At 54.6% G+C, this 24,979-nt stretch overlaps 1 protein-coding gene across 1 annotated transcript in view; it reads right to left on the bottom strand.

Moving 5' to 3' along the window:
* The window catches only part of MYOM2 (myomesin 2), a 64,234-nt gene that overhangs the window by 30,161 nt on the left and 9,094 nt on the right, over positions 1 to 24,979 (bottom strand). The window contains exons 4-15 of the mRNA XM_004021826.5: positions 24,288 to 24,450; positions 24,037 to 24,194; positions 22,729 to 22,821; positions 16,995 to 17,083; positions 16,859 to 16,909; positions 15,993 to 16,157; positions 13,085 to 13,246; positions 10,039 to 10,180; positions 8,893 to 9,092; positions 8,251 to 8,304; positions 2,996 to 3,123; positions 668 to 851 (exon numbers count right to left, since the gene is read on the bottom strand). Of these exons, the coding sequence (XP_004021875.2) occupies positions 668 to 851; positions 2,996 to 3,123; positions 8,251 to 8,304; positions 8,893 to 9,092; positions 10,039 to 10,180; positions 13,085 to 13,246; positions 15,993 to 16,157; positions 16,859 to 16,909; positions 16,995 to 17,083; positions 22,729 to 22,821; positions 24,037 to 24,194; positions 24,288 to 24,450 (1,589 nt within the window). The remainder of the gene's footprint in view (positions 1 to 667; positions 852 to 2,995; positions 3,124 to 8,250; positions 8,305 to 8,892; positions 9,093 to 10,038; positions 10,181 to 13,084; positions 13,247 to 15,992; positions 16,158 to 16,858; positions 16,910 to 16,994; positions 17,084 to 22,728; positions 22,822 to 24,036; positions 24,195 to 24,287; positions 24,451 to 24,979) is intronic.

Here is a 24,979-nt window from a genome sequence, read left to right as displayed (position 1 = left end):
CAGAGGCCCGCAGCCCCCTCATCTACAAGGCTGGGGGCTTTGGTGAGGTTTGGACAACGAGGACAGAGTAGAGAAGGGGGCCCAGGAGGCACCGGTCAGTCCTCGCGCTCTGTCCCAAAATGCCAGCCTGGCTCCCCAAGAAAGAATCCCCATCACAGAGTCTCCCGCCCCTGCCAGCCCTGATCCAGACCCTCTAGCGTGCTCCTCCAGTGACACACGTGCTTTCTTAACTGTGGTGTAAAGCTAGCCATTTAAGAAACAGGACACATTTCCAGCAGATTGGAGAGACTCAGCAGGGGCCTCAAATCAAACAATGTTGCAACCCTGGACCTCTCCCCTGGTGCAAGTCAGAATCCCTCTAATCCATACTAGACATCATCAGATACAGAACCTCAAGCAACTCAGACCAGAACCCTAGTGCATGTAGGGTTGTATTGTTTTAAAATATTTCTAACCCATTTATTGGCTTCATAAAAAGAAGATGGGACTTGGGAGAAATGTTGACCAAAACAAGGCAGAGAGATCATCAACTCTAGTATAACGAAACTTTAAGGCAACTTGAATTTTAACCCACAGGTGACATTACTGTCTTTGTCAACATTTGCTGTCCTGCATGAGGTTGCCCTGGGCCCATCTCGCACATGGGTCACGTGCAGGGACTGCTCACCAATGGTGTCCTGGGCCTGGATGGGGGCAGTGATTTCCGACGGCTCACTCAGGCCGTGCTTGTTTGCTGACAGCACTCGGAACACGTACGGCTTCCCCTCGGCAAGGTCGAAGACAGCGTATCTGGGGGACCTCACGGCCGTCTGGGCATTCACCCGCTGCCAGCTGCCGCTCCCCACCATGGACTGAGAAGACAAGGGCCCGATGGGAGCCACGGTCCCTGAACCCGCATCCCAGGGGAAGCTCGGCTCTGGCTCCCAGATTACAGGGCGGGAGACCACAGCCAACAGCTCCTCTGAGTCCATCAACACCCCTGTTCTGAATATTAGGAAAAGGAAGCCAGTTTGGAGAAAGGGCTGAGAAATTACCCAAAGCTGGATATGTTAACAATGAAAATTTTTATGTGAAAGCCAATAAATGATGGAAAAGTTTAGGGAATCAATACATAGGTTGTAGTTCTAGTAAAGGTGAAATGAAAGGTAAACAGAGCTAACTGAGGAGTAGATGCAGAAAATTCCATCATAACTTCTCACACTCAGTTTAAAATTTTCACTGTTTCCCAGCTACTATAGTAGTCACAGAGTGACACCTCCCTAAATAAGGCAGTAGCGTAGATACATTATGATTCAAAATGACACATATGTATTAAATGTAGCCACTTCAGTCATTGTATAAAGACCTTCACTGGGGTGAGAGCAAGTGTATCATTTTGTTAAAGGTAATACAGCATGCCAACCATATCTACAATATGTGTGCATGTAGGTGCTAAGTCGCTCCAGTCAGGTCTCTCTGCCACCCCGTGGACTGGAGCCCGCCAGGCTCCTCTGTCCATGGGATTCTCCAGGCAAGAATATTGCAGTGGGTTGCCATGCCATCCTCCAGGGGATCTTCCTGACCCAGGGACTGAACCTGAGTCTCTTGTGTCTCCTGCACTGGCAGGCAAATGCTTCACCACTGGCGCCACCTGAGAAGCCCATATCTACGGGCTCGATATACCAGGATGCAAATACCTGCAGAGGAAAGGACTGAACACGCGCCATGTTAATGATGACTATCTCGCATGGCCAAACTGTTGGTGACTTCCATTGTGTCCTATATAACGTCTATGCATTTTGCGCATTTTTTATAGTGTTTTTAATTTTTATCACTGATAATTACTTTAAAAACCAGGACTGCATGCCTAATGTAATTTTCCCTCCTCTGGAGATGTGCCTTCCTTTCCAAAAAGAACATGATATGATACATAAACTATATTCCGGTTTAATATATCTAAAATTTTTTTAAGATTTTTAAATATGTTTGCTGAAACTTGACCTTTCCAGCTCTGGGTAAGTAGATAAGGAAATATCCCTGAAGAGGGGGAGAGAAAACACCTTTCCTCCTCTGCCAGCCCTTCATCTGGGATTTTCATGAGGCAAGAACTGTAAGTTAGACTCAGAACAAAGAGGTTAACACGACTCTGCAACACAAGAAAGTCTTGCAGGTAAGCGGGGACAGCTGAGGGTCGTTATATCTGCTGGAGCCTGAAAACTGTTCATATTCTCTCTGCTTCGCTTCACCTTGTGGTATTTTACGTCATTACGGGGTGAGACATTTGCTCACGTGTTATAGACTCTACGTGTATGTTATGTGTACTGAATTGTATGTTATATTGTAATATAAAGTCAGTATCATGAAACCACAGTTACAGGATTCACGTGGCTACACGGGGTTTTTCAACAGCCCACGACCCAGTCACAGGTCAGCGATTCGCATGAGTGGGTCACAAGCTGCATTCTAGTGCGATCGCGGAGCGAGCAGGCGGGAGGGCACGTGGCGTGTAGTAAGGCGCGTGTTTGGAATTTAGGTGGGGGTGTGCATTTACTGTGTGCACACTCTTTCTTTGTGTGCATCCAGACCTAAAAGCAACGACTCTGTGTAATCGTTCACCATCTGAAGCGTGAATTGCTCCGCTTATAAGCAAACTGAGAGCAGAGGCCACTGTCCCTCTATGTCCCAGATCCTCAGAACCTGGGGCCTAGAATGTTCCAGCAGGAAGCACACTGCAGGCTCCCCCAGCAGAAGGCCCTCATGTGCAGCGGGGACCCGGGGGGCCGACTGGCCCTCACAAAGACCGCAGGGCCTGAGCCCGCCCCGTTCCCGAGGCCACATCCACCACAGCACTGCGCAGGCCCTGCTGGCTCAGCCGCTGCCTGCAGCTTCTCGATGGGAAACCGCGTGGAGTCTCTGAGATGACCGACCCAAGAGCCGCCCATCCTGAGAACCCACAGCTCAGCGCCCGGGCAGACCCGACAGACTCGCTGCTCCTGGAAGCCCGGCCGGCGCATACCTTCTCAATGAAGTACATCAGCGGCTCCTTGCCCCGGGGCTCGGGGGGGTCCCAGCTGAGGACCACGTACGTCCTGCTGGTTTCCGAGGCATGCACGTTGGTGGGAGGTCCTGGGATCTGGACTTCGCCTGGAGGTGGAGTCCACACCATGAGCACTGGCCGAAGCCCATCCCCACTCCCCTGGCCCATCCCGGAGCAGGACCCGCACTCCCCCAGCCCATCCTGGAGCAGGCGCCCCGCTCCCCCAGCCCATCCTGGAGCAGGCGCCCCGCTCCCCCAGCCCATCCTGGAGCAGGTGCCCCATTCTCCCTGCCCATCCCAGAGCAGGACCCCCGCTCCCCCAGCCCATCAGGGAGCAGGACCCCTGCTCCCCCAGCCCATCCCAGAGCAGGCGCCCCGCTCCCCCTGCCCATCCTGGAGCAGGCCCCTCAGCTGCTTCACAGGCCCTGAAGGACTCAAGTGTCAGTGTCTGCTTTTGCTCCATTTCTATTTTGGGAAAGTCAGTAAATGGCAAGAACTGTTTCTCCAGAGCCAAAGTGTAATGATCGGGTGAAGATCATCCAAGTACTTTTGTTCCCAGTATAAGCCAGTGTGTAAGAACAGAATCTAATCCAAAGCTCATCCAGAATTTCAACTGGACGTGGGAGGGGAGGGTTCACCCAGAAGAAACAGGGCGTGCGTGTGTGCTCAGACGCTCAGTCAAGTCCAGCTCTTTGGAACCCATGGACTGTAGCCCACCAGGCTCCTCTGTCCATGGGATTCTCCAGGCAAGAATACTGGAGTGGGTTGTCATGCCCTCCTCCAGGGGATCTTCCCGACCCAGGAATTGAACCTGTGTCTGTCTCCTGCATTGGCAGGCAGGTTCTTTACCACCAGCACCACCTGAGAAACCCAAGAAATAGGGCATTTAACCAGACATGCAGCTCTAACTGGGAGGGTAGTCTATGCAGAAAAGGTATGAGGAACCATGCTCTGCAGCAGGGAGTGGGGGCCTCTCTGCTGGTTTCCTTGCATGACGCCCTCAAAGCACGGAGACTATACATCAACTAGCAAAGCATGTGGTTTCCCCCCACCTTCCTGGATAGGTCTGGTCCACACCACAGGCACTGCCTTCCAGGCAGTCTGTATACTTGACATTCCCGTGTGATATCCATTAGCAAGCAGCCATAATAGAACGTTGCATCAGAGCAGCCCACTACCTCTGTTCTGCCACGTCTCTCTCTAATAAAACGTTAGGTGTCAGTGGTGTTATGTTTGGACATGAGAACTTCTCGTAAGGAGTGGAGGCTCTCCAGACCCACAGTCCCAGTCACTGCGATACAAAATATTACGAGCTTCTGATTAGATTAGCACATGATTAAAAAGGTTCAGACATCCCCGGGGACATCTCAGAGCCCTGCTCAGTATCCAGTTGCTCCCTCCAGACTCAGCTGCCGGCAAGGAGCTGCCCGGCTGCATAGAAACAGCATACAAGAAACAGCGCACACAAGCCTGGGTTTGTTTCATCAAGAGCCCTGAGACCAAGCTCATCACATTTTACAGGACGCCAAGGCACAACCTGGTCTTACCCGGCAGCATCTGGCAAGTGGGCTGGGTTTCAGACAAGGAGCCAGAGTTTGTCCAGAAGATGCCAAGTATGCAGGCAGCGCGGGGCCCCCGGGCCCACCTGCCGCATCCTCACCCAGAGAGACCCCGAACCCAGCAACACAGCCTCGCGTCCAAACTGAGTCCTGGCTCGTCTCAGAAGCACTGGACAACACAGGGACAAACCGCAGGACGGATGGAAGCTACGCAGATGACGCCGCAGCGAGCACACGGGAGACAGTGCAGACTGGCCTCTCCCGCACGGTCAGACCCGAGGGCCCAGAGGAAAGTGCAGTGAGAAGACCTGATCTGAGCCCAGGCAAGAAGGAAGAACCCTCCCTGTCAGCAGGGAATCCCCGATCAGGGCAGCACACTTTGTCATCCAGACCCCTGGCACCAGCCTGAGCCCCTGAGACCGGCAGAGGAGGAGGGGTCTCTACATGGCCCCAGGAGCCAAGGGGGCACCATGGACAGAAGCTGAGGTCTGTTACTGACCCTCCAACCACAGAGAGGCACCTCAGAGAGAGAGAAGCGGATGGAGGCGAAACAGAAGAGGGGGTGTGCTCGCAGTGGTGATGGCGGCAGCCATCAGCCCGCAGCCACGCCTGAGCATCACAGCCTGCTCTTGGGCTGTTCTGAGGAGTCACGTGAGCACCGGTGAACACAGACACGCGACGTGCAAAGGCAGCCCAGGAAGGGACGCGGGAAAACCCAGCGCCTCCCTGGGATCACATAGCCCACCAGCGGCCCAGCCCGGGTCTCCAGACTCCAACTCTGGCTTTCTGTTCTGTAGACCCAGCGAAGCCCCAGCCTCCACAGCTGTCAGTGAAACATAAAGTTTACTGGGACGTTTTAGAACACCCAAGAAGACAGGATTCAGGAATGAACGACTGTAAATGAGTCTGCGGCATTCAGAGCAAAGGATGAGCTCAGCTTGCAGGCTACAGATGACCTGGCCCAGGACAGTACAGTGAATGCCTGGACGTATAATCAGCAGGACGAAAACAATCTCATTATTTCTGCAAGAGCCTCTTCTCATCTTTCTAAGAATGAAGTATCTGTTCTTCCAGGGAAACACTCAAGAAAGGTTGCAAAAGCTAGATGATATTAAGAGAAGAGCATAGATATTAATTTAAATGTTTGCAGGAAGACAGTAACCAACATTAAAATGATTCGATAAAAATTAGCTAAACAATAAACATAAAAAATACACTGAACTAACAGAAGAGCACTTTGTCAGCCAACAAAAAAATCTTATTTTTTTCATTAAAACAAATGGCATTAGCCAGCACTTTTCTAGTTAAAGCAATGCCAAGAGAGTTCAGCTTAGATGAAGAAAAGAGATATGGGTAGAAAAGGAAGAAGTTCCTCATAGCCCATTTTGAACCCAGAAATGGTTTCCTTGAAAACATCATGGCATTTTTTTCTCTCGCTAAAGACTTTTATAGATTGGAAGAGGTATTCATTGTTTAAAATGAGAAAGGCAAGCAAATGAACTCTCCGATCCCTGTGTAAGTGTCTTTGTTTCACACCTGGTTTGTTCCAGACCATGGACACTGCCTGTGCCCACATGCAAAGCCTCACATAACAACTGAGGCCCGTGAGGCTGAACTCCAGGCTGTATCAACGTACCGACTCCAACGATTCTCTGAGTGTCTGAGCCTCAGCCCTTCATAACCAGCTGGTATGAAACCCTGCCTTCTTATGAGGAAACAGGAGACAAAACACAAAAGGTATTTTCTGTAGTTTTAGAAGACCTAGAAAGAAGGCCTACTGTGTCTGTAAGACACACTCCCATGGAATCAGCTGGAAAAGCAAGTCTTTGGAAATGGGTTATCTCTTCATTTGGTGGTTAGTGAATCACTGGCTGTTTCAACCCCAGAACATGCATATCTATGTTTCAAGAGGTAGCTGTTCTGCCCAGAGGGGCACAGTCCTGCTTTTGAAAGTGTGTCAGGAAATATTACTTCCCACACACACCCCCGCTTTTCACAGTAACCTTTACACAGCGCAGACTTCATCCTGGATATTCAGCATCTATGTAGCAACTTACATGGGGATTCCCTGGTGCCTCAGCTGGTAAAGAAACCGCCTGCAATGCAGGAGACCTCGGTTGAATCCTTGGATTGAGGAGATCCCCTGGAGAAGGGAAAGGCTACCACTCCAGTATTCTAGCCTGGAGAATCCCATGCACTGTATGGTCCATGGAATCATAGAGTTGGACACAACTGAGCGACTTTCACTTTCACTTTATATAACAACTTCAGTTCAGTTCAGTTCAGTTGCTCAATCATGTCTGACTCTGCGACCCCATGAATCGCAGCACACCAGGCCTCCCTGTCAATCATCAACTCCTGGAGTTCACTCAGACTCACATCCATCGAGTCAGTGATGCCATCCAGCCAACTTACACCCCTTCATTTTAGGTTATTTTTACCTTATTTGAACTCTCATGTGTCCACTCAGGGTAACTAAGATCAGTCCTCCCCTCACTGATACCTTTAGAAGAAAAAGAGCTTCTTTTTCCCCTCTCAGGTCAAAAACGCATATTTTGTACAGGCTGGTGTCCTAAGAAACATCTGTTCTAATATCGTCAGAGTCATTTTCATTCATTCAAAGACCTATGTTTTCATCAGTTGTTTGGTGGTGCTGCTTTACTGTTAAGTCGGGCCCGACTCTGCGACCCCATTGGCAGGCAGATTCTTTACCAGTGAGCCACCACGGAAACCCCTCTCTGTTGTACAGGGGGTCATTTTGTCAGCCTCTCCTAAGTTATTTTCTTTTGTTATTTATTTATTGGGCTTCCTTCTCAGTTTCTCCATTTTTCTGGAAGAAGAGGTTTTAATGGAGATGTTAATGTTACCATGGGATTAACCAAAATTTGTCAAGGAGTTCCTCTGAGAGACACATGTTCGTTCTGAGACACTAAAGGAAAATTTTTACGGGGTAGAAGATACAGTGTTTGGGGGGCAGATTGAGGAGCAAATAGGAAAATCAACCTCTGACTTTCTGACTCTGCAGCTCTCCAGGGAAAGAACCTGGGCTGTTTTTAAAAAGAGCTCAGAAGTACACCTCCCTGGACGGAAGCTCCAAATTAAGCTAGTATTTTCATGGTTAAATTTTCATTCATTGTCCTCTGTGGACGGTAATCATAATTCCAATCAAAATCTTTGGATCCCAGGTTAACGATGCAGGATTCTCCTCAGCGAATCGATCTTCCTACAACAGGGAGGAATATCTAGGAGAAGTGTTCAGAAAAGCCAGTGCTCAAAAGGAGACGCAAACTTTCAAATCACAGGGACGCTGTGTGATGGGAAAACTGGTCCCTCTTAGTTACAATGCTAGAAATAAAATTTGTGCTTTAAAAGAAAAAAAAAAATACTGTTCAGGCATGTAGTCCTGGGTAAAGGACTGCCTCTTTGGCCAGGACTCAGGGCTCAGGCCACTCCGTGGCCCCTGCAGATGCTGGAATGACCTGCATGAAGCCAGGACTCCGCTGACCTCCTCTCTCAGCCCTACCCTCTGCCTGCTCATCTTCCTGATTCAATGACCTTAAGCTTGGCCCAAAGGCTTTATTTTTACATGTGAAGAGCATACCCTCCACTCTCTAATCTCAGCCCTAAACCCCTCAGCCAAAAACAGCCAAAAGGAAGTGGTGCCGAGCGCCTCACCTTCAAGGTCCTCCTGGTAGATCACGATGTCTTTCTCTCCCTCCAAGTGGACGGCTGCAGAGAGAAAGGTCGGTGCTGAATCTGAATCCAGAAAGCCTCTGCATTACGATGACAGCGTCTGCACTAGGCTGAGGTGGTCTGAGTTGGTGTTTTGGAAGTGGGCTTAAGGAGAGCCAGTGTTTCTCAGCTCTTTGTACCAGATTCAAGACCCCATGCAGCTCAGGACAATGCAGTGACCACTTCAAACATCATTAAGGAGCATCGTTAAGGACACAGTCTTGCTGAGGAATCTGAGCCACATGAAATTAAAATTCAGAGAGAGGGGGGCTTGGCTTCAGCACCTTCCAACTCTCATTATACACTGAACTGACAGAGCAGCGGACAAAGAAAAGTCTAATTCTGAACCAGTTTACCTGATTTCAGCGAAGAGCCTTAGGACAATGAAGAACCTTCCTTTCGAGGTGTAAACGTCAGTCTGGTGTCCACACTCCTAACGTGACCTCGAGTGTTTCCCGGAGCCCATGGGCCACAGTTGAGCCATGCTCAGCCCTGAGGATTCTCTTAAGGCTCAGAGCCAAGTTGGGGGAAAGAGAAAGAATAAGCCACACAAACCTGCCAGAGCTTGAACTCCAAAGGACCTACCTTGTAACCTTCTGAGGTCAACAGGGTCGAGGGCAGCCACAGCCTCGGAGACTCTGGAAGGCCGGCTGATCCCTGCGCTGTTGACAGCCCGCACACGGAATATGTAAGACCTCCCCTCAAAGAGTCCAGTCACGGGGTATTTACAGATCTTCACGGGGGCATCATTGCACTGAACCCAGTTGTCAGTTCCCACCTCGCATCTTCAGATCACAAAAGAGAACAGAGAGTAACAACTGCATCAGCCTAATACGTGTATACAAGGAGATCAAACCAGTCAATCCTAAAGGAAATCAACCCTGAATATTCATGGGAAGGACAGCTGCTGAAGCTGAAGCTCCAGTACTTTGGCCACCTGATGTGAAGAGCCGACTCACTGGAAAAGACCTTGATGCTGGGAAACATTGAGGACAGGAGGAAAAGGGAACGACAGAGGATGAGACGGTTGGATGGCATCACTGACTCAATGGACATTAGTTTGAGCAAACTTAGGGAGATAGCGCAGAGAAGGCGATGGCACCCCACTCCAGTCCTCTTGCCTGGAAAACCCCATGGATGGAGGAGCCTGGTAGGCTGCAGTCCATGGGGTCGCGAAGAGTCGGACACAACTGAGCGACTTCCCTTTCACTTTTCACTTTCATGCATTGGAGAAGGAAATGGCAACCCACTCCAGTGTTCTTGCCTGGAGAATCCCAGGGATGGGGGAGCCTGATAGGCTGCCGTCTATAGGGTAGCACAGAATCGGACACGACTGAAGCGACTTAGCAGCAGCAGCAGGGAGATAGTGAGGGACAGGGAAGGCTGGTGTGCTGGATGGGGGCGCAGAGAGTCAGACATGACTTGGCAACTGAATAGCAACAACAGCATACATTATACACACCTATACAATCACAACAGGAGAGCGTCTCCCGATTTGTTTTGGTTTCTGTTATTAATTCAACCTAAACCCTGAACAATGTAAGTCTGACCCTAGGATATCAAATTTTCGCCCTGATGGTGCATGTTTTACGTAAACACATAGCTTTGTTGGATGCTGCTGCTGCTGCTGCTAAGTCGCTTCAGTCAACTTAGCTGGGAGGGAGGGGACAAGGACCCCCTGAGGAGACTCACCTCAGGCACGTTCCAGCCCCGAAGGAGCAGGACACTCACCGGTCGATGAAGTAGCCAATAACAGGGCTCTCCTTGGTCGTGTTGGGGGGCTTCCAGGTCACGATGACGTAGTCCCGGTTCGCGTCGTGGCAATGCACGTCCATGGGCGCGCCTGGGGCCCCAGTGACCAGGGGGTCAGCATCTGGAGGGGGGAAGAGGACAAGGAGCAGGGGTCAGCATCTGGGGGGGTAGGGGAGAGGACAGGGAGCAGGGGTCAGTGTCTGGGTGGGGAGGGGACAGGGACCAGGGGTCAGCATCTGGAGGGGGAGGGGAGGGGACAGGGACCAGGGGTCAGCGTCTGGGTGGGGAGGGACAGGGACCAGGGGTCAGCATCTGGAGGGGGAGGGGAGGGGACAGGGACCAGGGGGTCAGCATCTATGGGGGAGGGGAGAGGACAGGGAACAGGGGTCAGTGTCTGGAGGAGGGGAGGGGACAGGGACCAGGGGTCAGCATCTGGAGGGGGAGGGGAGGGGACAGGGACCAGGGGGTCAGCATCTATGGGGGGAGGGGAGAGGACAGGGAGCAGGGGTCAGTGTCTGGGGGGGAGGGGAGGGGACAGAGAGCAGGGGTCAGCATCTGGAGGGAGAGGGGAGAGGACAGGGAGCAGGGGTCAGCGTCTGGGCAGGGAGGGGACAGTGACCAGGGGTCAGCGGCTGGGGGGGAGGGGAGGGGACAGGGACCAGGGGTCAGTGTCTGGGAGGGAGGGGAGGGGACAGGGACCAGGGGTCAGCGTCTTGGGGGGAAGGGGACAGGGACCAGGGGTCAGCATCTTGGGGGGAAGGGGACAGGGACCAGGGGTCAGTGTCTGGGGGGAGGGGACAGGGACCAGGGGTCAGCATCTGCGGGGGCAGGGGAGGGGACAGTGGCCAGAAGGTCGGCTTCTGGGGGGATGGGGAGATGAAGGTGGCCGGGGTCTGGGGGCAGCCAAGGCTCTGACAGCCCCTAAACCCAGAGTCCCCCTGCTCACTCCGCTCCCTAGCTTAACCCTGACACCCAGATGACTGACTGACCGCTGGTAACCAGAGAGGTGCCCGTATGTGTGATTTTTAAACTCAAAATGTTCTGTCCTCCATCACACATTCAGTCTATGATTCACCATAACTGACTCCAAAGTTGAAGCTCCCCTTCTCCTGATGGCCTGTTGTCACACAATGTCAGGCCGTCAAAAACTGACCGATGAGATATGACTCTGATCAGGAGGCACCCTGAACACTGGGGACACAGGACCTCAGACAGAGTCTAAGTGAGTTTCAGAGTCCTCACAAGATCTGAAGATTTACATTTTTTCCTGCGAGTTGTGACCACATCTGAGTCTGTACTCCTGTGTCCCTTCCTCGGCCGGTTATGACCACAGAGCAATTGCGTTTGTTTCCAAATGTTAATTACAGCAGCTGGGAAGGCCAACAGAGCTGTTTAGCAGTATTAAAACCCTGAGCGTTTAATCTCCTGGTGCAGCGTGCATATTTACTCGGGACCTGTGGCCACTGGACCTCCTAACAGTGTCAGGGGCATACAGTTTCTTGTCCTGTCTCCTCAGCACATTGAAATCTAAGGATTTCTTGACACTCAGCCAAATATTCTCTCTCACATTCAAACTCCTCCGAGAGTCATCAGAACAGTCAGCCCCCCAGCCCTGCCCTGGCGGGATGCACACTCTTCTTTCTGCTGGCACTGCTGCACAAGCTAGAAATCGCAGGCCCACTGTACGTATCGCACTTTGATGAGCTGAAACATCTTGCTGGGAGGTCTGCCCAGAGAATGCAAGGGACATTGTAATGGCACCCTCATAAAAATGGCAAAGCTCTGGAAGTGTCCGAAACCCCAGCCTCACTGTCTTGAGGGGGTGGGGAGGGTGGGTGTCTGCACTTGTTTTGCATTTTTTTTAAGCTAAAATATTCTCTGATGGTACAGCCCTTCCTTCATGCGTGGATCTAACTGATCTGGTTTGGAAACATAATGTAGGGAGAGGGTTACTCCAGGCACACAGAACCTGGAGCCCGAGTGAGCATAAAGGTGCAGGAGTCAGGAGCTCAGGATGCGGCGGGGGGGAGCGGCAGGCTGAGCCTCCAGGGCCACGGAGCGGGGGGACCCAGTTAGGAGAGTGGCTGCTGGCCACCCAGAATAGTGTGCAGGTGTCCTGGGTGAGGGTGGTCAGTTGTGCCTTGGACAGGTGGGGCTCTGTACCTGAGGTCCCTGTGCACCCAGAGGCCATGCAGGGTGAGGGCTCGGTGGGGGGAGCAAGGCCCCCAACGCAGCACAGGGGACCCTCCCCAGCTTAGACACCCAGGGCCCCCTCCCTGGAGAAGGGCCCAGGCCTCTGCCTGCCACACAAAATGGAAGAATATTCCTTACAAAACTGTTACGAAGTTTAGATTTCATATGGTATACGAACATATGTGTGTATACACATATACACAGTACATATATGTGTGTGTACATATAATGCACATTATACATACAATTGTATCCATTTTGTAGACCCCTTTATCCATTCCACATGTAATGTGTGTAAAATATGTGTGCATGACCTATACTTCACGCACACATGAATGCATACCTGTAAGCCTCTAGGACAGGCGCGTGCATATGGCATGGAATGCACACATTACGCTTGTGTCTAAAGGTAAACGCTCTTTTATACACAGCCTCACCCACCGCGTGCGGTGTCCTGAGCTGTCCCGCCTTCCACACCTGGGTGGGAGAGGCTCTCCTGCAAGCTGCTGTGAGGATGAAACGGGACAACACAGTGTGTCCTGTGTGAACGCTCCAGGACGCGGCTGCCCTGTGCTGAGGTTGGTTCCTCCTGCGAACATCCTCAGCTGTCACGAGCCTCAGGGGTGGCAGAGGGAAGTGGGGAAGTGCCTGGAACTGGCCTCCCCCGCCCAGACCCCGGCCCGGCATGGCCCCTGAACCGCAGGTGCTCACCCCAGGACTCATCCCCCGGATTCCAGCGGCTCATCGGCGCCCAGGCAGCGAGCCCTGCCTCCACCCCAGTGCCATGCATACCGAGCATCACGCTGCTCCCCGCCCCCGGGAGCCCGCGCACCTCGGACAAACAGGAAGGCGCTGTGGTCGGTGACTCCCCCCCTGGACACGATCCTCAGGGTGTAGAGCCCCTCGTCATCCTTGTTGAGGTGGCTGAAGGAGAGCGAGGCCTGGCCTTCTCCGAAGAACATCTTGGTCCACTTGGACTCTTTCAGCAGCACGTCTGCAAGACGGGCAAGGAGACAGGCCTCAGGGACACGCAGGGCCCAGGCGCGTCCGGAGGACAGTGTGCATACCAGGACGTGTGGAGGACAGCGCGCGACAGCGTGCACGGCAGGGCAAGGGGAGGACAGAGCTCACGGCAGGGCGAGGGGAGGACAGTGTGCAGCAGAGGACAGGGCGCACGGCAGGGCGTGCGGAGGACAGGGCACAAGGCAGGGCGAGGGGAGGACAGGGTGCAAGGCAGGGCAAGGGGAGGACAGAGCTCATGGCAGGGCGAGGGGAGGACAGTGTGCAGCAGAGGACAGGGCGCACGGCAGGGCGAGGGGAGGACAGTGTGCAGCAGGGGACAGGGCGCAGGGCAGGGCGAGGGGAGGATAGGGTGCAGGGCAGGGCGAGGGGAGGACAGCGTTCATGGCAGGGTGAGAGGGGACAGTGCGCACGGCAGGGCGAGGGGAGGACAATGTTCACACAGGGCGAGTGGAGGACAGGACGCACGGCAGGGCAAGGGGAGGACAGCGCGCACGCTAGGGCGTGCGGAGGACAGCATTCATGGCAGGGTGAGAGGGGACAGCACGCAAAGCAGGGCGAGGGGAGGACAGTGTGCAGCAGAGGACAGGGCGCACGGCAGGGCGAGGGGAGGATAGGGTGCAGGGCAGGGCGAGGGGAGGACAGCGTTCATGGCAGGGTGAGAGGGGACAGTGCGCACGGCAGGGCGAGGGGAGGACAATGTTCACGTAGGGCGAGCGGAAGACAGCGCGCATGTCAGGATGAGCGGCGCGCGGGCCCGGCCCAGGGTGGAGTAGAGCGCGGCTGGCGGCGTGTGGAAGGTAGGACGGTCCCTGAGCCTTGGAAGCGTACCGCGAGGCCCCCACGGTGCTCCTTAGACAGAAATAATAACGCGCCAACAAACCAGAGCCTAAAGGGTACAGAACTAAAAAGGCAAATTTCAGGAGAAGAAACGTAACTGACTGGAAAACCATCACCACTGGGCATCAAGGAGACCCAGCATAAAATAATGAGGAGCTGCCTGTCATTCTTCACCTGCTGGCTCCTTAACGGTCCACAGCCAGAAAGTGCAGAGCGGGCCTGCCTGCTCCGCCCTAATCGGCCAAGACTGTGACACCACAGGGTCTGGGGATCCCGGAACTTACAACCCAGGCACGGGAACACTTTCCAGCATCCAGGCCAACGTCCTCTGGAAATATCAGGAGACCCTTCCTCACGTCCCTGTTACTTCTCTCCAGAAAGGGTAAATTAGAACCTTAGGATTTACCTGAGACCTGAAATCCTAACTCAGAACTACAAAGCGTAGATTAATCTCCTCTGCCACCACAAAGCGTGTCTCTCCCCGCCCCTCGCCCTCCTGGGCCGTGAAGATAAGACACACTGTCCTTTTCCAACCAAGATCACCGCTGTCAACACCCTCAAACCTAAAGCACCCTCGCAGTGGCCTCAAGGTCAGCGGCAGCTCCTCTGCCCACGCGCCCCCAGGGCCGCCTCGTCTGTCAGCAGCTTTTTTCCATCAAGCTCTCCGTCATCACCACGAGCCTGGTTTCCTGGCTACATTTGACAGCACCAGGCATTTGGCAAATTGTCACAGGCTTTACTGGGATACTCCTTATATTTCACAGACACCTCAATTTACCATCTTGTGTATTTTCCCAGCTAGGTTATAAACTACCTTATGGACAGGAATGGCATAGGATCCTTTGTGGTATTTCGCATTGTGTCAGGTCCTGGACCAATAAAAGCAGGAGGTTCTGTGACCGAATCCACAGGAAACGAGCAGCCGCCAGAGGTGAAGAAGGTTCCCCCTGCAGTCTGCTCATACACACACATGCACACAGGAGCTCTCCCACACACAGACACACACGGGAGCTCACTCACACGCATAGGAACTCTCACAGTTACACACTCTGCTCACACACACACACACGCACACAGGAGCTCACTCACACACATAAGAGCTCACACATAGTCACACACTGCTCATACACAGGCACACAGGAGCTCTCACACATACACACACAGAAGCTCACTCACACAGACATACACACACGGGAGCTCACACACACATAAGAGCTCACATATAGTCACACACATACACACACACGCATGAGCTTGCACATACACACACACACAGGAGCTCAGACGTAGTCACACACAGACACACACACACGAGCTTGCACATACATGACGCAGACTTGCCTGCGCACACACACACAGCTGCACAGGGCCGCCCGTGCTGGCGGCAGCATGGGGCAGGGTCCTGGGGCCGTGGAGACCGGGGCCAGGCTGCCTGGGTCCCATTCCCCGTCCTGCCAGCTCCCAGAGGCCGGGAGGGGAGGTCAGCGTTCCCTTGCCTTAACTACCCACCCATAAGGGGTTGACCAGAGTCCCTCCAAAAGTCCTGATGAAATGAACTGGGTCATCAGCCTCAGAAGAGTCAGACACACAGTCAGCTCTAGTGACTGTTCACAACTGCTGTAGCCGAGGAAAAACATACGGAAACAGACCCCTCGCTCTCTCCCCCTAATCACAGGAGACCCTCTCTGTGGACTGAGAACAGCCCTGATGCCTCATCTCTTCCGGGCCCATGAACCGCATTTTGGGGAAGGTCAAGGTCACGGCAGGCCCAGGCTCGCCTGCTCTGCCCCCGTCACCAAGGCGGAGACATCGCCACATCAGCACCAGGTTCGGAGCTCATGTCCACCCGCGAGGCCCAGGAGGAGCCCACGGCCACTCACCATCTCGGTACCACTCGGCCCTGGGCTGCACGCGCTTCAGGTCTGGCGTCACCAGCAGTGTGCACTTGAGAGTCAGGGTCTCGCCCTCCCGCCGGAATGTGACTCCGAATTTCTCAATGAACTGAACATCAAAGTGCGTGTACGGGATCACGGACGACAGGGGCACTGCACAGAGCAGCGGGCACAGTCACGGCCAGGCCAGCAGGCAGAGCGGGTCCCCCACCACCCCTGTGCCCTCTGCCTCTAACAGACAGCAGTGGACAGAACGCCTGTGTCCCCCAGGTCTCGTGTGGGAGAGCTCCTGTGTGACGATACTGGGGGTCTGTGGGTGATGAGGTCATGAGGGTGGGACCTGGACGGGATCCGTGCCCTTGTAAGAAGAGGATGAGACCAGAGCCCTCTGTCTCCTCTCAGGGAGGATGCAGCATGCCTCACCCACTCGGTGGGCACCTCGACCTGGGACCTCCAGCCTCCGGCATTGGGGGAAGGAAGAGTCTGGTGTGAAGCCCATGCGTAACGTTCATTACGATGTCTGCATGGACTCAGCCACCTCTAAAGAACCAGAAAACCAGCGTGGAGTCACATCTGGACATTTGTGCCAAAGGAGGAGGGAGAATCAGAGTGTGCAGGGCGTGAGTGCTCTGAGCACCATGTAAGAATAAGGGGTCTAAATCCTGCACCAGCCCCAAGACGTGTGCAGCCCATCAAGTTGTAGCATCCTGAGCCCCGGGTCCCTGCAGCAACTGTCAGCCCATGGACCCCAACCGGGAGAAAGGGCCATTTGGAACATGGTTTTAGAAAACATCTGATGCTTAGAAAATATTTGGACACATTTTTCTGCACAAACAGGAAAATAATCAACTTACATCCAATCGGGAGCCCCACCGAATGGAATGGCTCCTCGTCACCCCGGAACCCTGCAAGACAGCCGGGCAGTCACGGCGGGCGAGAAAGGGGAGAGAAGGCAGGAGCAGCCCCCACGCACCCCACGGGCACACTCACTTCTCACCACCACTGCCGCGTTGGTGGACACCTGTCCGTGCACGTTCGTGGCCACCGCCGAGTAGGTCGCGGTGTCGTCAAAGTCGGCCCTGGGGGAAGAGCCAGATGCGGTCCTGACAGTGCCCTGGGACCGCCCTGCTCGGCCCCGGACGCAAGCACAGCCTTCCTCGAGAGCGGCTCGGGTGACCTGGATCCCTCGTCCGTGAGCAATTTGTTTAAGAACAATGCCAGCTTGTCCTCGGAATGAGGTATTCATTACACACACTATGCCTTGGCTTTGCAGGGAAAAATATGTACTGGCCCTTCCTAAAACCCCGAGTTTCAGCCTCGAGGAGGAGCCTGTGTTCCCTCTGGTTCTGTTTCCCTACCTGCTGCATCTGTGGTTTTGTCTTGTTATGGGGCAGCTCCAAGGGCCTCAGCCTTGGGGAGAATCACCCCCACTCCCTCCCCACCAGGGGGCCCCTGTGTAGACCCCAAAGCACCCACTGGCGGGTGTAACCAGGGTGCCTGAACTGAATCTGCCCGAGGCCTTGGGGTCTGAAGAATCACGGGGACATGTGCTCAGCGAAGGACAGTGACCCGGGCACCACAGACCCCAGTTTATCGGGGAGGGGCTCCTCACCCCACATCCATCTCACACAAGTTGAAGCTGATTTTCTGGATTTGCACTGTCTTCCCACCAGCTTCCCCCAGAAACGTCAGAGTCGAGAGGAGGCGAGCACTTAAACTAAATGCAGACTCTGCTGGTTGGGATTCCCAGGCGGCGCCAGTGGTAAAGAACCCACCTGCCAACGCAGGAGACACCAGAGATACAGGTTCGATCTCTGGGTCGGGAAGATGCCCTAGAGGAGGGCACGGCAGCCCACTCCAGCATTCTTGCCTAAAGAAAGAATCCCATGGGCAGAGGAACCTGGTAGCTACAGTCCACGCGGTCACAAGGAGTTGGACACGACTGAAGCAGCTTAGCATAAACACACTCTGCTGGTCATTTGTCATCAGCTATCTTGCATGAAAGTCTCAAGTGCCAGGCAAGAGAGTCCTGTTACCCTATTACTATGAAGAGAAAGCAGAGTCTCTAAGAAGCCAGGTAAACACACACAAAATCCTGAAATCTGCAGTTTTCTGCCTTCTGCCGCCTCTCCAAGCGTGCACGTCGCACGCACGGTGACAGAAGCACGGAGAACATTTACTCCAGTGTGACGTTTACACGCTTCAAGCACGCAGTGACCCAGAGACCAACCGGTCCTTCAGAAGTCCTCTAACTTTATTGAGTGCTCTGTTCCACCTGGGGCTGAAAATACTTTCTTTGACCAAAAAGTACGCAGCGTCTCCAACAGTGAGTAAGTGTTAGTCGCCCAGTCGAGCCCGACTCTTTGCGACCCCCATGGACTGCAGCCCACCAGGCTCCTCTGTCCATGAGATTTACCAAGCAAGGATACTGGCGTGGGTTGCCATTTCCTTCTCCAGGGGATCTTCCCGACCCAGGGATTGAACCTGGGTCTCCTGCACTGCAGGCAGATTCTTTACCGACAAAAGGAAAGCGTATTTCAGAACACTCAGAGGAACCCTGGCCCACCCCCACAAGGTTCCAGTCCAGCCCCAGGTGCCAAGCCCACCTGGACAACAGCATCTCCTGCCGGAGTCTGAGCTCTTCCTCGGTTGATTCACAGAATTAGGACGCGGGGCAGAGCTCCGCATTGCATTAGTGGCAATGCAGGTCAAGTAACCCGCCAGCACTTGGCGCTTAGCAGGAGGGACCGGGCCGGGGAGAGGGCGCCTGGGACCCAGGGTCCTGGTGCGCAGAAGGCCTGTGCACCCACTCGCACGCACCTATCCAGTACAGAGGCTTCACGGACCGTGTGATATGGACAGAAGCCCACGCCCCCTGCAAGTGCCCAGACCTGCCGACTCAGTGCAGAGGGCCCCGGGCAGGCACGCCCACCGAGGGAGCACACGGGGCAGGGCGGAACTCTGGTTACTTTCATCTCTTTCTTCTTAGACTTGTCTCTGTAAACATTTCACCTCCATGAAACACAGTGGAATGTATACAGATGATAAATAAGCACACGGGCGTGCGGGGGTGCCCATATGTATTTGTTGGCTCCGGTGCAGGGCTGGGCCGCAGGAAGCCTCATACACGGCAGCACCGCGCGAAGGGACAGACAGCAGGGCCAGGGCGTGCAGGACGGAGTGTTCAGAGGGGACCACGCCCCAACGGAAATTTCGTTCACAGGTCACCTGGAGACCCGCACAGCTGACCACAGCCAAGAGCCTCCAGTCTCTCTCTCCTTCCCGAGGCCGTACCAGGGGAAGCCCAGAGTCTTAATTCGAGACTGTCAGAAGCCACACACAAGTGATGAAGGGGTAGAGAAGCTTCCTTTCTATCTGGACAACATCCCAGGGCACACAGAGCGGGGGGTTCCTTCCATCTCAGTTGTTTCAAACGTCCGTGGGGCACTTTCGCATCCCAAAGCCTCGATCTGAAGTGTTCCCAAAGCCACCCCAGGCGAGAAACCTTATCTATCTTATTTTTTTTGAGGGGGGTCACTCCAAGTGGCACGTGGAACTTGCGCAGCCAGAGACCAAAGCCGTGCCCCCTGCAGTGGAAGGCCAGAGTCTTAACCACCGGCTCACCAGGAAGTCCAACGTGGTCCATTTGGTTTTACTTGAATATTTACTTATTCGCTTGGCTGCGCCAGGTCTCGGCTGCGGCACGTGGGATCTTTGGTTGTGGCGTTCAAACTCCTAACTGCGGCACCTGGGATCTATTTTCCTGACCAGGGATCGAGCCCAGGCTCGCAGCACTGGGAGTGTGGGGTCTCAGCCACAGGACCACCAGGGAAGCCCCTTGCCTATCTTAAAAGAGGGGCAGACGAGCGTTTAAGCAGGACATGAATTTCTTCTGGGTCATCGGGGCCCATGTCCTCAAACTCTAAGCGGTGTTGACATGGGATTTAAATTTTCACTCAAAGTAGAATTTGAATATCAAAGTCTAAAAATAAAGCGTGAGAAGAGGCCAGCCCTGGAGTCGCCCTACAAGGAGTGGGGCGCGTTGGGGTCAGATTGAAACACAATACATGATGTTCTGAGCGCCTTAACCAAGACGGCAGCAGCATGAAAATTCTTTGAAGAAACAGAACTCACCCTGTGAGTCCCAAGAGAAAGTCTTATAAGCATGTAAAACCGTGTCAATTACAGCTTCAATTCGAACAGTACCGAAGGGGACGAAGCTTCCTTTTCGGCACTTCAGGAATCTGGCAGCAGCAGCCAAAAAGTATTCATAGGAGCAAATGCCACTGAGTAAGAGAAGGCGGGGCTGGCTCCCGGCGGGCCGCGCGGAGCAGGCACATTCTCCCACACCTACAGGGCGCGGATCAGATGATGGCAGCTCAGCAGTTTGGAATGAACAGCTGAGCGCAGCTGTCGTGCGTGGGACCTCCCAGCCCTTCTTCTGGAGAATATGCTCATTTCAGCTGCTAAGAATGTCCCCACATGGGTAAGAATACTGCGAAAAACGTTAGTCTCGGGAATGTCCTTGTCCCCAGTTCCTTGGCTACTTGCAAGCTGACGCCAACACCAAGTCTATCTGAGGATCCCCGGGTATACTGGGGCCTCACTGATTTAGCTCCCCCAGTTCAAAGCTTCTCTTTTTCCTGAATCACAATGAAAAGTTGCCGCATGAGGCTGAGTGGGACCTTTTCATACTTAAGAAGAGCTTCCCCAGGGGCTCAGATGATAAAGAATCCACCTGCAATGCAGGAGACCCAGATGTCATCCCTGGGTCGGGAAGATCCCCTGGAGGAGGGAAAGGCCACCCACTCCAGCATTCTTGCTGGAGAATCCCATGGACAGAGGAGCCTGGTGGGCTATAGTCCAGGGGGTCGCACAGAGTCGGACACAACTGATTAACTAACATACACATACTTGAGAAAGGGAATTTGTTTCTCTTTTCAAAATAATGATTAAAATACAGCTTTGAAGTGAAGCAGTTGCTCCCTCAAGCTCACCCTGAGCAGTCCCAGGGCACCCCAGGTGAGAAAAGTCACCTCAAATTAAAGCACTCTTCTAAACAGTGGCTGGCCCCTCTCCCTGTTCATAAACCGTATGGCTCACTGCCTGTGGACACTTTTGGAAATTCTAGGACTCGAAGGAGCATGGATGCCCAGCTTCCACCATCCCTCAGCTGCCCACACCCCAGCGGACACGGGACTGCCTGGCCACTCCATCACAAACCCTCCTGCTCCACTCGAAACCTTTCCTCACCCCCCCGTCCACCTGCCCACGTGCTGCCATCTTCCCTATGTTCTGGCCAAACTGCCCACCCACCCTCCTGCCACTCGCAGCAGTGACTCTTGGGGACCCGTCAGACCTGCCCTCCCCCCTGTGCCCAACAGCAGCCACGGTCCCAGCAGGATGGCTTCAGGTGGGGGCAGTCGTCTCTGCCCTCCTGCTCTGCAATGCCCGCCAACTGCTGCAGCCCCAGGGCAGTGCCCCTCCTGGGAGCCCCCGTCCTCTTCCATCACCTGCAGGCCTGGCCCTTAGACGGCTTCTCCCCAAAGATGTGCCCCTTCAGCTAACACCCGCCCCAGGGCCGGGCTGCATGTGCGGATCTGGGTGCCCAGGTCACCCTGACCTGATTCTCCTTTCCTGACGTGCACAGCTCACCTCTGTGTGCTAGACCTCCAAGTCAAGAAGCCAGCTTCTGGTTGCTTTATCCCAAGCTCCCAGTGTGGGGCACACAGTAGGTTCTCAGTCAACAGTGCCAGTGGGGCCTCCAGCTGTTCTAAGCAGCCTCAGCTTTACTTCAGAGAAACAAAGTCATGACTCAACACAGACTCTAACCTTAACTGCAGCCTGTTAGCCTCTGTCCTCATTAACCTGCATAATGTTATGATCTTTTTGTAAAGCTATGTATTCAGAAAAGCAGAAAGAAAATGAACAGCAGAATTTCACTTTTTGTTAAAAAAAAAAAATTGAAGTATGCATGGAGGGTGAGTGTCGCATAAGAGAAACAGCAGTGCTGTAAACGCACCAGAATACTGACCCCAGACGCTGGGAACAGGGATGAACTTCACTATCTTTTACGCATCTGTATTTATTGCGTATGTGCCCATGCTTAGTCGCTTCAGTCGTGTCTGACTTTGCGACCCCACGGACCATAGCCCGTCGGGCTCCTCTGCCCACGGATTCGCCAGCAAGAGCTCTGGGGCGGGCCGCCCTGTGCTCTCCAGGAGATCTTCCCAACTCAGGGACCGAGCCTGAGCCTGTTAGGTCTCCTGCACTGGCAGGTGGATTTTTTACCACCAGCACCGCCCGGGAAGCCCACCTGTATTTATTACATGCTTCCAATTTATTGTGAGGAGGAAAAAAAAGTCACGTTTCCTTGAAGAGTGGAGCTTAGGGATTGTGGCCCAAACCTGGGAGAAGATTCAGCCCGGCTGGTGGGCGGGCATGAGGGCATCTCAGCTTTCCCCGTGGCCGCACACCTGGACTGGCTGCCACCGTCCTTCGATAAACCATCTAAACCACCTAATCCCTTTGTGTCCAAAGCAGAAGCCTGGGCAGAGCTCGGGTCCACACCCCTCAGCTGCCACCAGGGAGACGGAGGGACACTTGTGTCTCCCGCCAATAGTTAACTCAGAAGCTCCAGGAGCGCCGTGCGGAACGTGGGGTGAGCTGGCCTCTGCTCCCGTGTTTGGGGCCTGGCCACCCGGGCAGGCGTCTGGGCGCTTACCTGTTGATCTCCAGTGTGTGCACGCCGTACTTGCTGTCAATTCTGTACTTGCCCGGCTCCCCGGCCTGGCAGATCAAGCTGCCGTCTTTATACCTGAACAAGGGAAGCGCCTGAGTGTGAAGGCAGGTGGAGGTTTGGCCCGTGTCCCGACCTTGCTCGTTTTCCATCCCTGCCCCCGCCTGGCCCCACACTCACACACACGCGTGTGCACACACATACAGGCATCATCTCCCTGCTTCTGCCTGAGTCACTGCTCACAGCTCAGGTGGATGGGCAAGGGGAGCAGCTTCAAGAAAGGTCCAGCACCCCCCCTCAACTGTTTAAGAGGGGGCGGCTCTCACTAGACTCGGACGACCTGGGCAACCTTCAACCTGCAACAGAGCATGGGCCAAGGTCCCCTGGAACTCGCTAGAAACTCAGGATACGTCATTCCAAGAAAAAATGTAGCCTAGGTTGGTCAGGTCCTGGTACAGCCTCTGGAAGCCACAGGGTCACCGGGACTCAGCCACTCTGGTCTCACTGGGAGGAGGCTGGACAAGTGGTCCCCTAGGACCACAGGATCGCGGCTCCCCAAGACCAAGGGCAGGCAGCTCCCAGTCTGCCTAGCCCGCCTATCAAGAAGCCAGAGGAGCCAGGTGACGCTTGTCTCCTCTGCTGCCAAGAGACCCAACCCGGGACACGAGCAAAACGTCTTCTGTGGCCAGACAGGCCCCAGGGACCCGGCATGAGCAAGCGGGAAGGGAATGGACAGATATGTCAGCTTAGCAATGTACAGCAAAACCAAGTGTCGATGGGCTTAGAGACTTCATCTGCCAGTATCTCAAGGCTCCAGAAACCCTGCCCTTTGGTTCCAGGGCCTTGGAGTTTAGCGTCTCCACTCACAGGAGTAAAAGCAGAACCGTGGGTGTCAACGCAGGTCATTTCAGGGAACCTGGTTTTATTTTACTTTATTGTATTTTCCCGGCTGCATTGTGCTGCTTGCAGGATCTTAGTTCCTCAGCTCGGACTGGAACCCCAGGCTGCCACGGCAAGAGCTCAGAGTCCTGACCAGGGGATCTCCAGGGAATTCCCGGGTTTTACATAACAGTCCTCTAGACAATCAGTTGGCTCAATTGCAGTGAAATGAAACCGCTTGCCCAGGCCCCCGGGCGCGTTCACGGCTGCCTTTCCCGGTGGGTCTTGTGTGTTGTTCCCTGGAGCGGGTGCCGGCTTCCCTGCACGCGGACCTTCTCCATCCACCCAGGTAAGCAGAAGGCTGCAGAGCCTTCAGAGGGGAGCAGCCGGGCCCCGCGAAGGGCGCCCACTCACCACTGCACCACGGGGGTGGGGAACCCCTGCACGGTGAAGCACAGCTTGACCGACATCCGCTCCCAGACGGTGTGCGAGCGCAGCCGCACCAGGATCTCGGGCGCCCGGCTTATTCGCTCCTCGAACGAGTGCCGCTCCCAGGCTAGCCTGTCGTCCACCTGTCCGGGGCGCGGCATGGTCAGGGCCCTGGGGGGCGCCCCGGGCTCCCGAGCACCCCACCGCCCCCGGACGCCCCCAGTGCGCGCGCCTACCGCGTGGTGCAGGCCGTGTCTGCCCGCGTGCTGCAGGGCCAGCCTGTCCAGCTGGTCCCGGGCGTGGGTGCGGGCCACGTGCACGTCCTCCTCCAGCTGGGCCAGCTCGCTCAGGTAGCGCTCCCGCTTGGCCTCCCCGTAGGCAGCCACCATCGACTGGTACCTGCTCGAGCAGCAGAGAAGGGGGAGCGCTTACCACGGGCGGGGCCAGACCCCGCCTCTCGGAGGAGAGCTTGTTCCGAGAGCTCCCCTCCGCTTGTTCCCCTCCGCACGCTCGTTCCGCGAGCCTGGGGTTACACAAAACCCACTCGTCTCCACCTGAGGCTGCCATGTCTGAGGGAATTTCAGACCCAGGTAAAGCCTTCTGAACTAGCAAATTCAGAGTGAAATAGTCTGTATTCCAGAGCACACAGTCGGCAGCTTCTTGGTCTGTAGGGGCGGAGAAGTGAGGGGCCCACTACTTCTGCAGAGGGCTGCCTCCCATGAGCCCACAGATGACCCCCGACATCCCTGCCCAGCGGGTGTCCAGGCTGCAGGCCATCTCCTCACACCCTGATCCTGGCTGCCCGGCTCCCCTTCACTCCCAGAGACTCGCCCACTCAAGTGGCTCTGCCGGTCTGTGCTGGAGACAGCGGGGGCCTGCTAAGCGGGCCCCCAGAAATGGAGCCTTCTTGTCTGCAGGGATCCCACGA

Source organism: Ovis aries, chromosome 26 (assembly GCF_016772045.2).
Source record: "Ovis aries strain OAR_USU_Benz2616 breed Rambouillet chromosome 26, ARS-UI_Ramb_v3.0, whole genome shotgun sequence".
Taxonomy (NCBI): domain Eukaryota; kingdom Metazoa; phylum Chordata; class Mammalia; order Artiodactyla; family Bovidae; genus Ovis; species Ovis aries.
The sequence above is the reverse complement of the archived record's forward strand: the minus strand, read 5'-3'. Positions and strand labels throughout refer to the sequence as shown.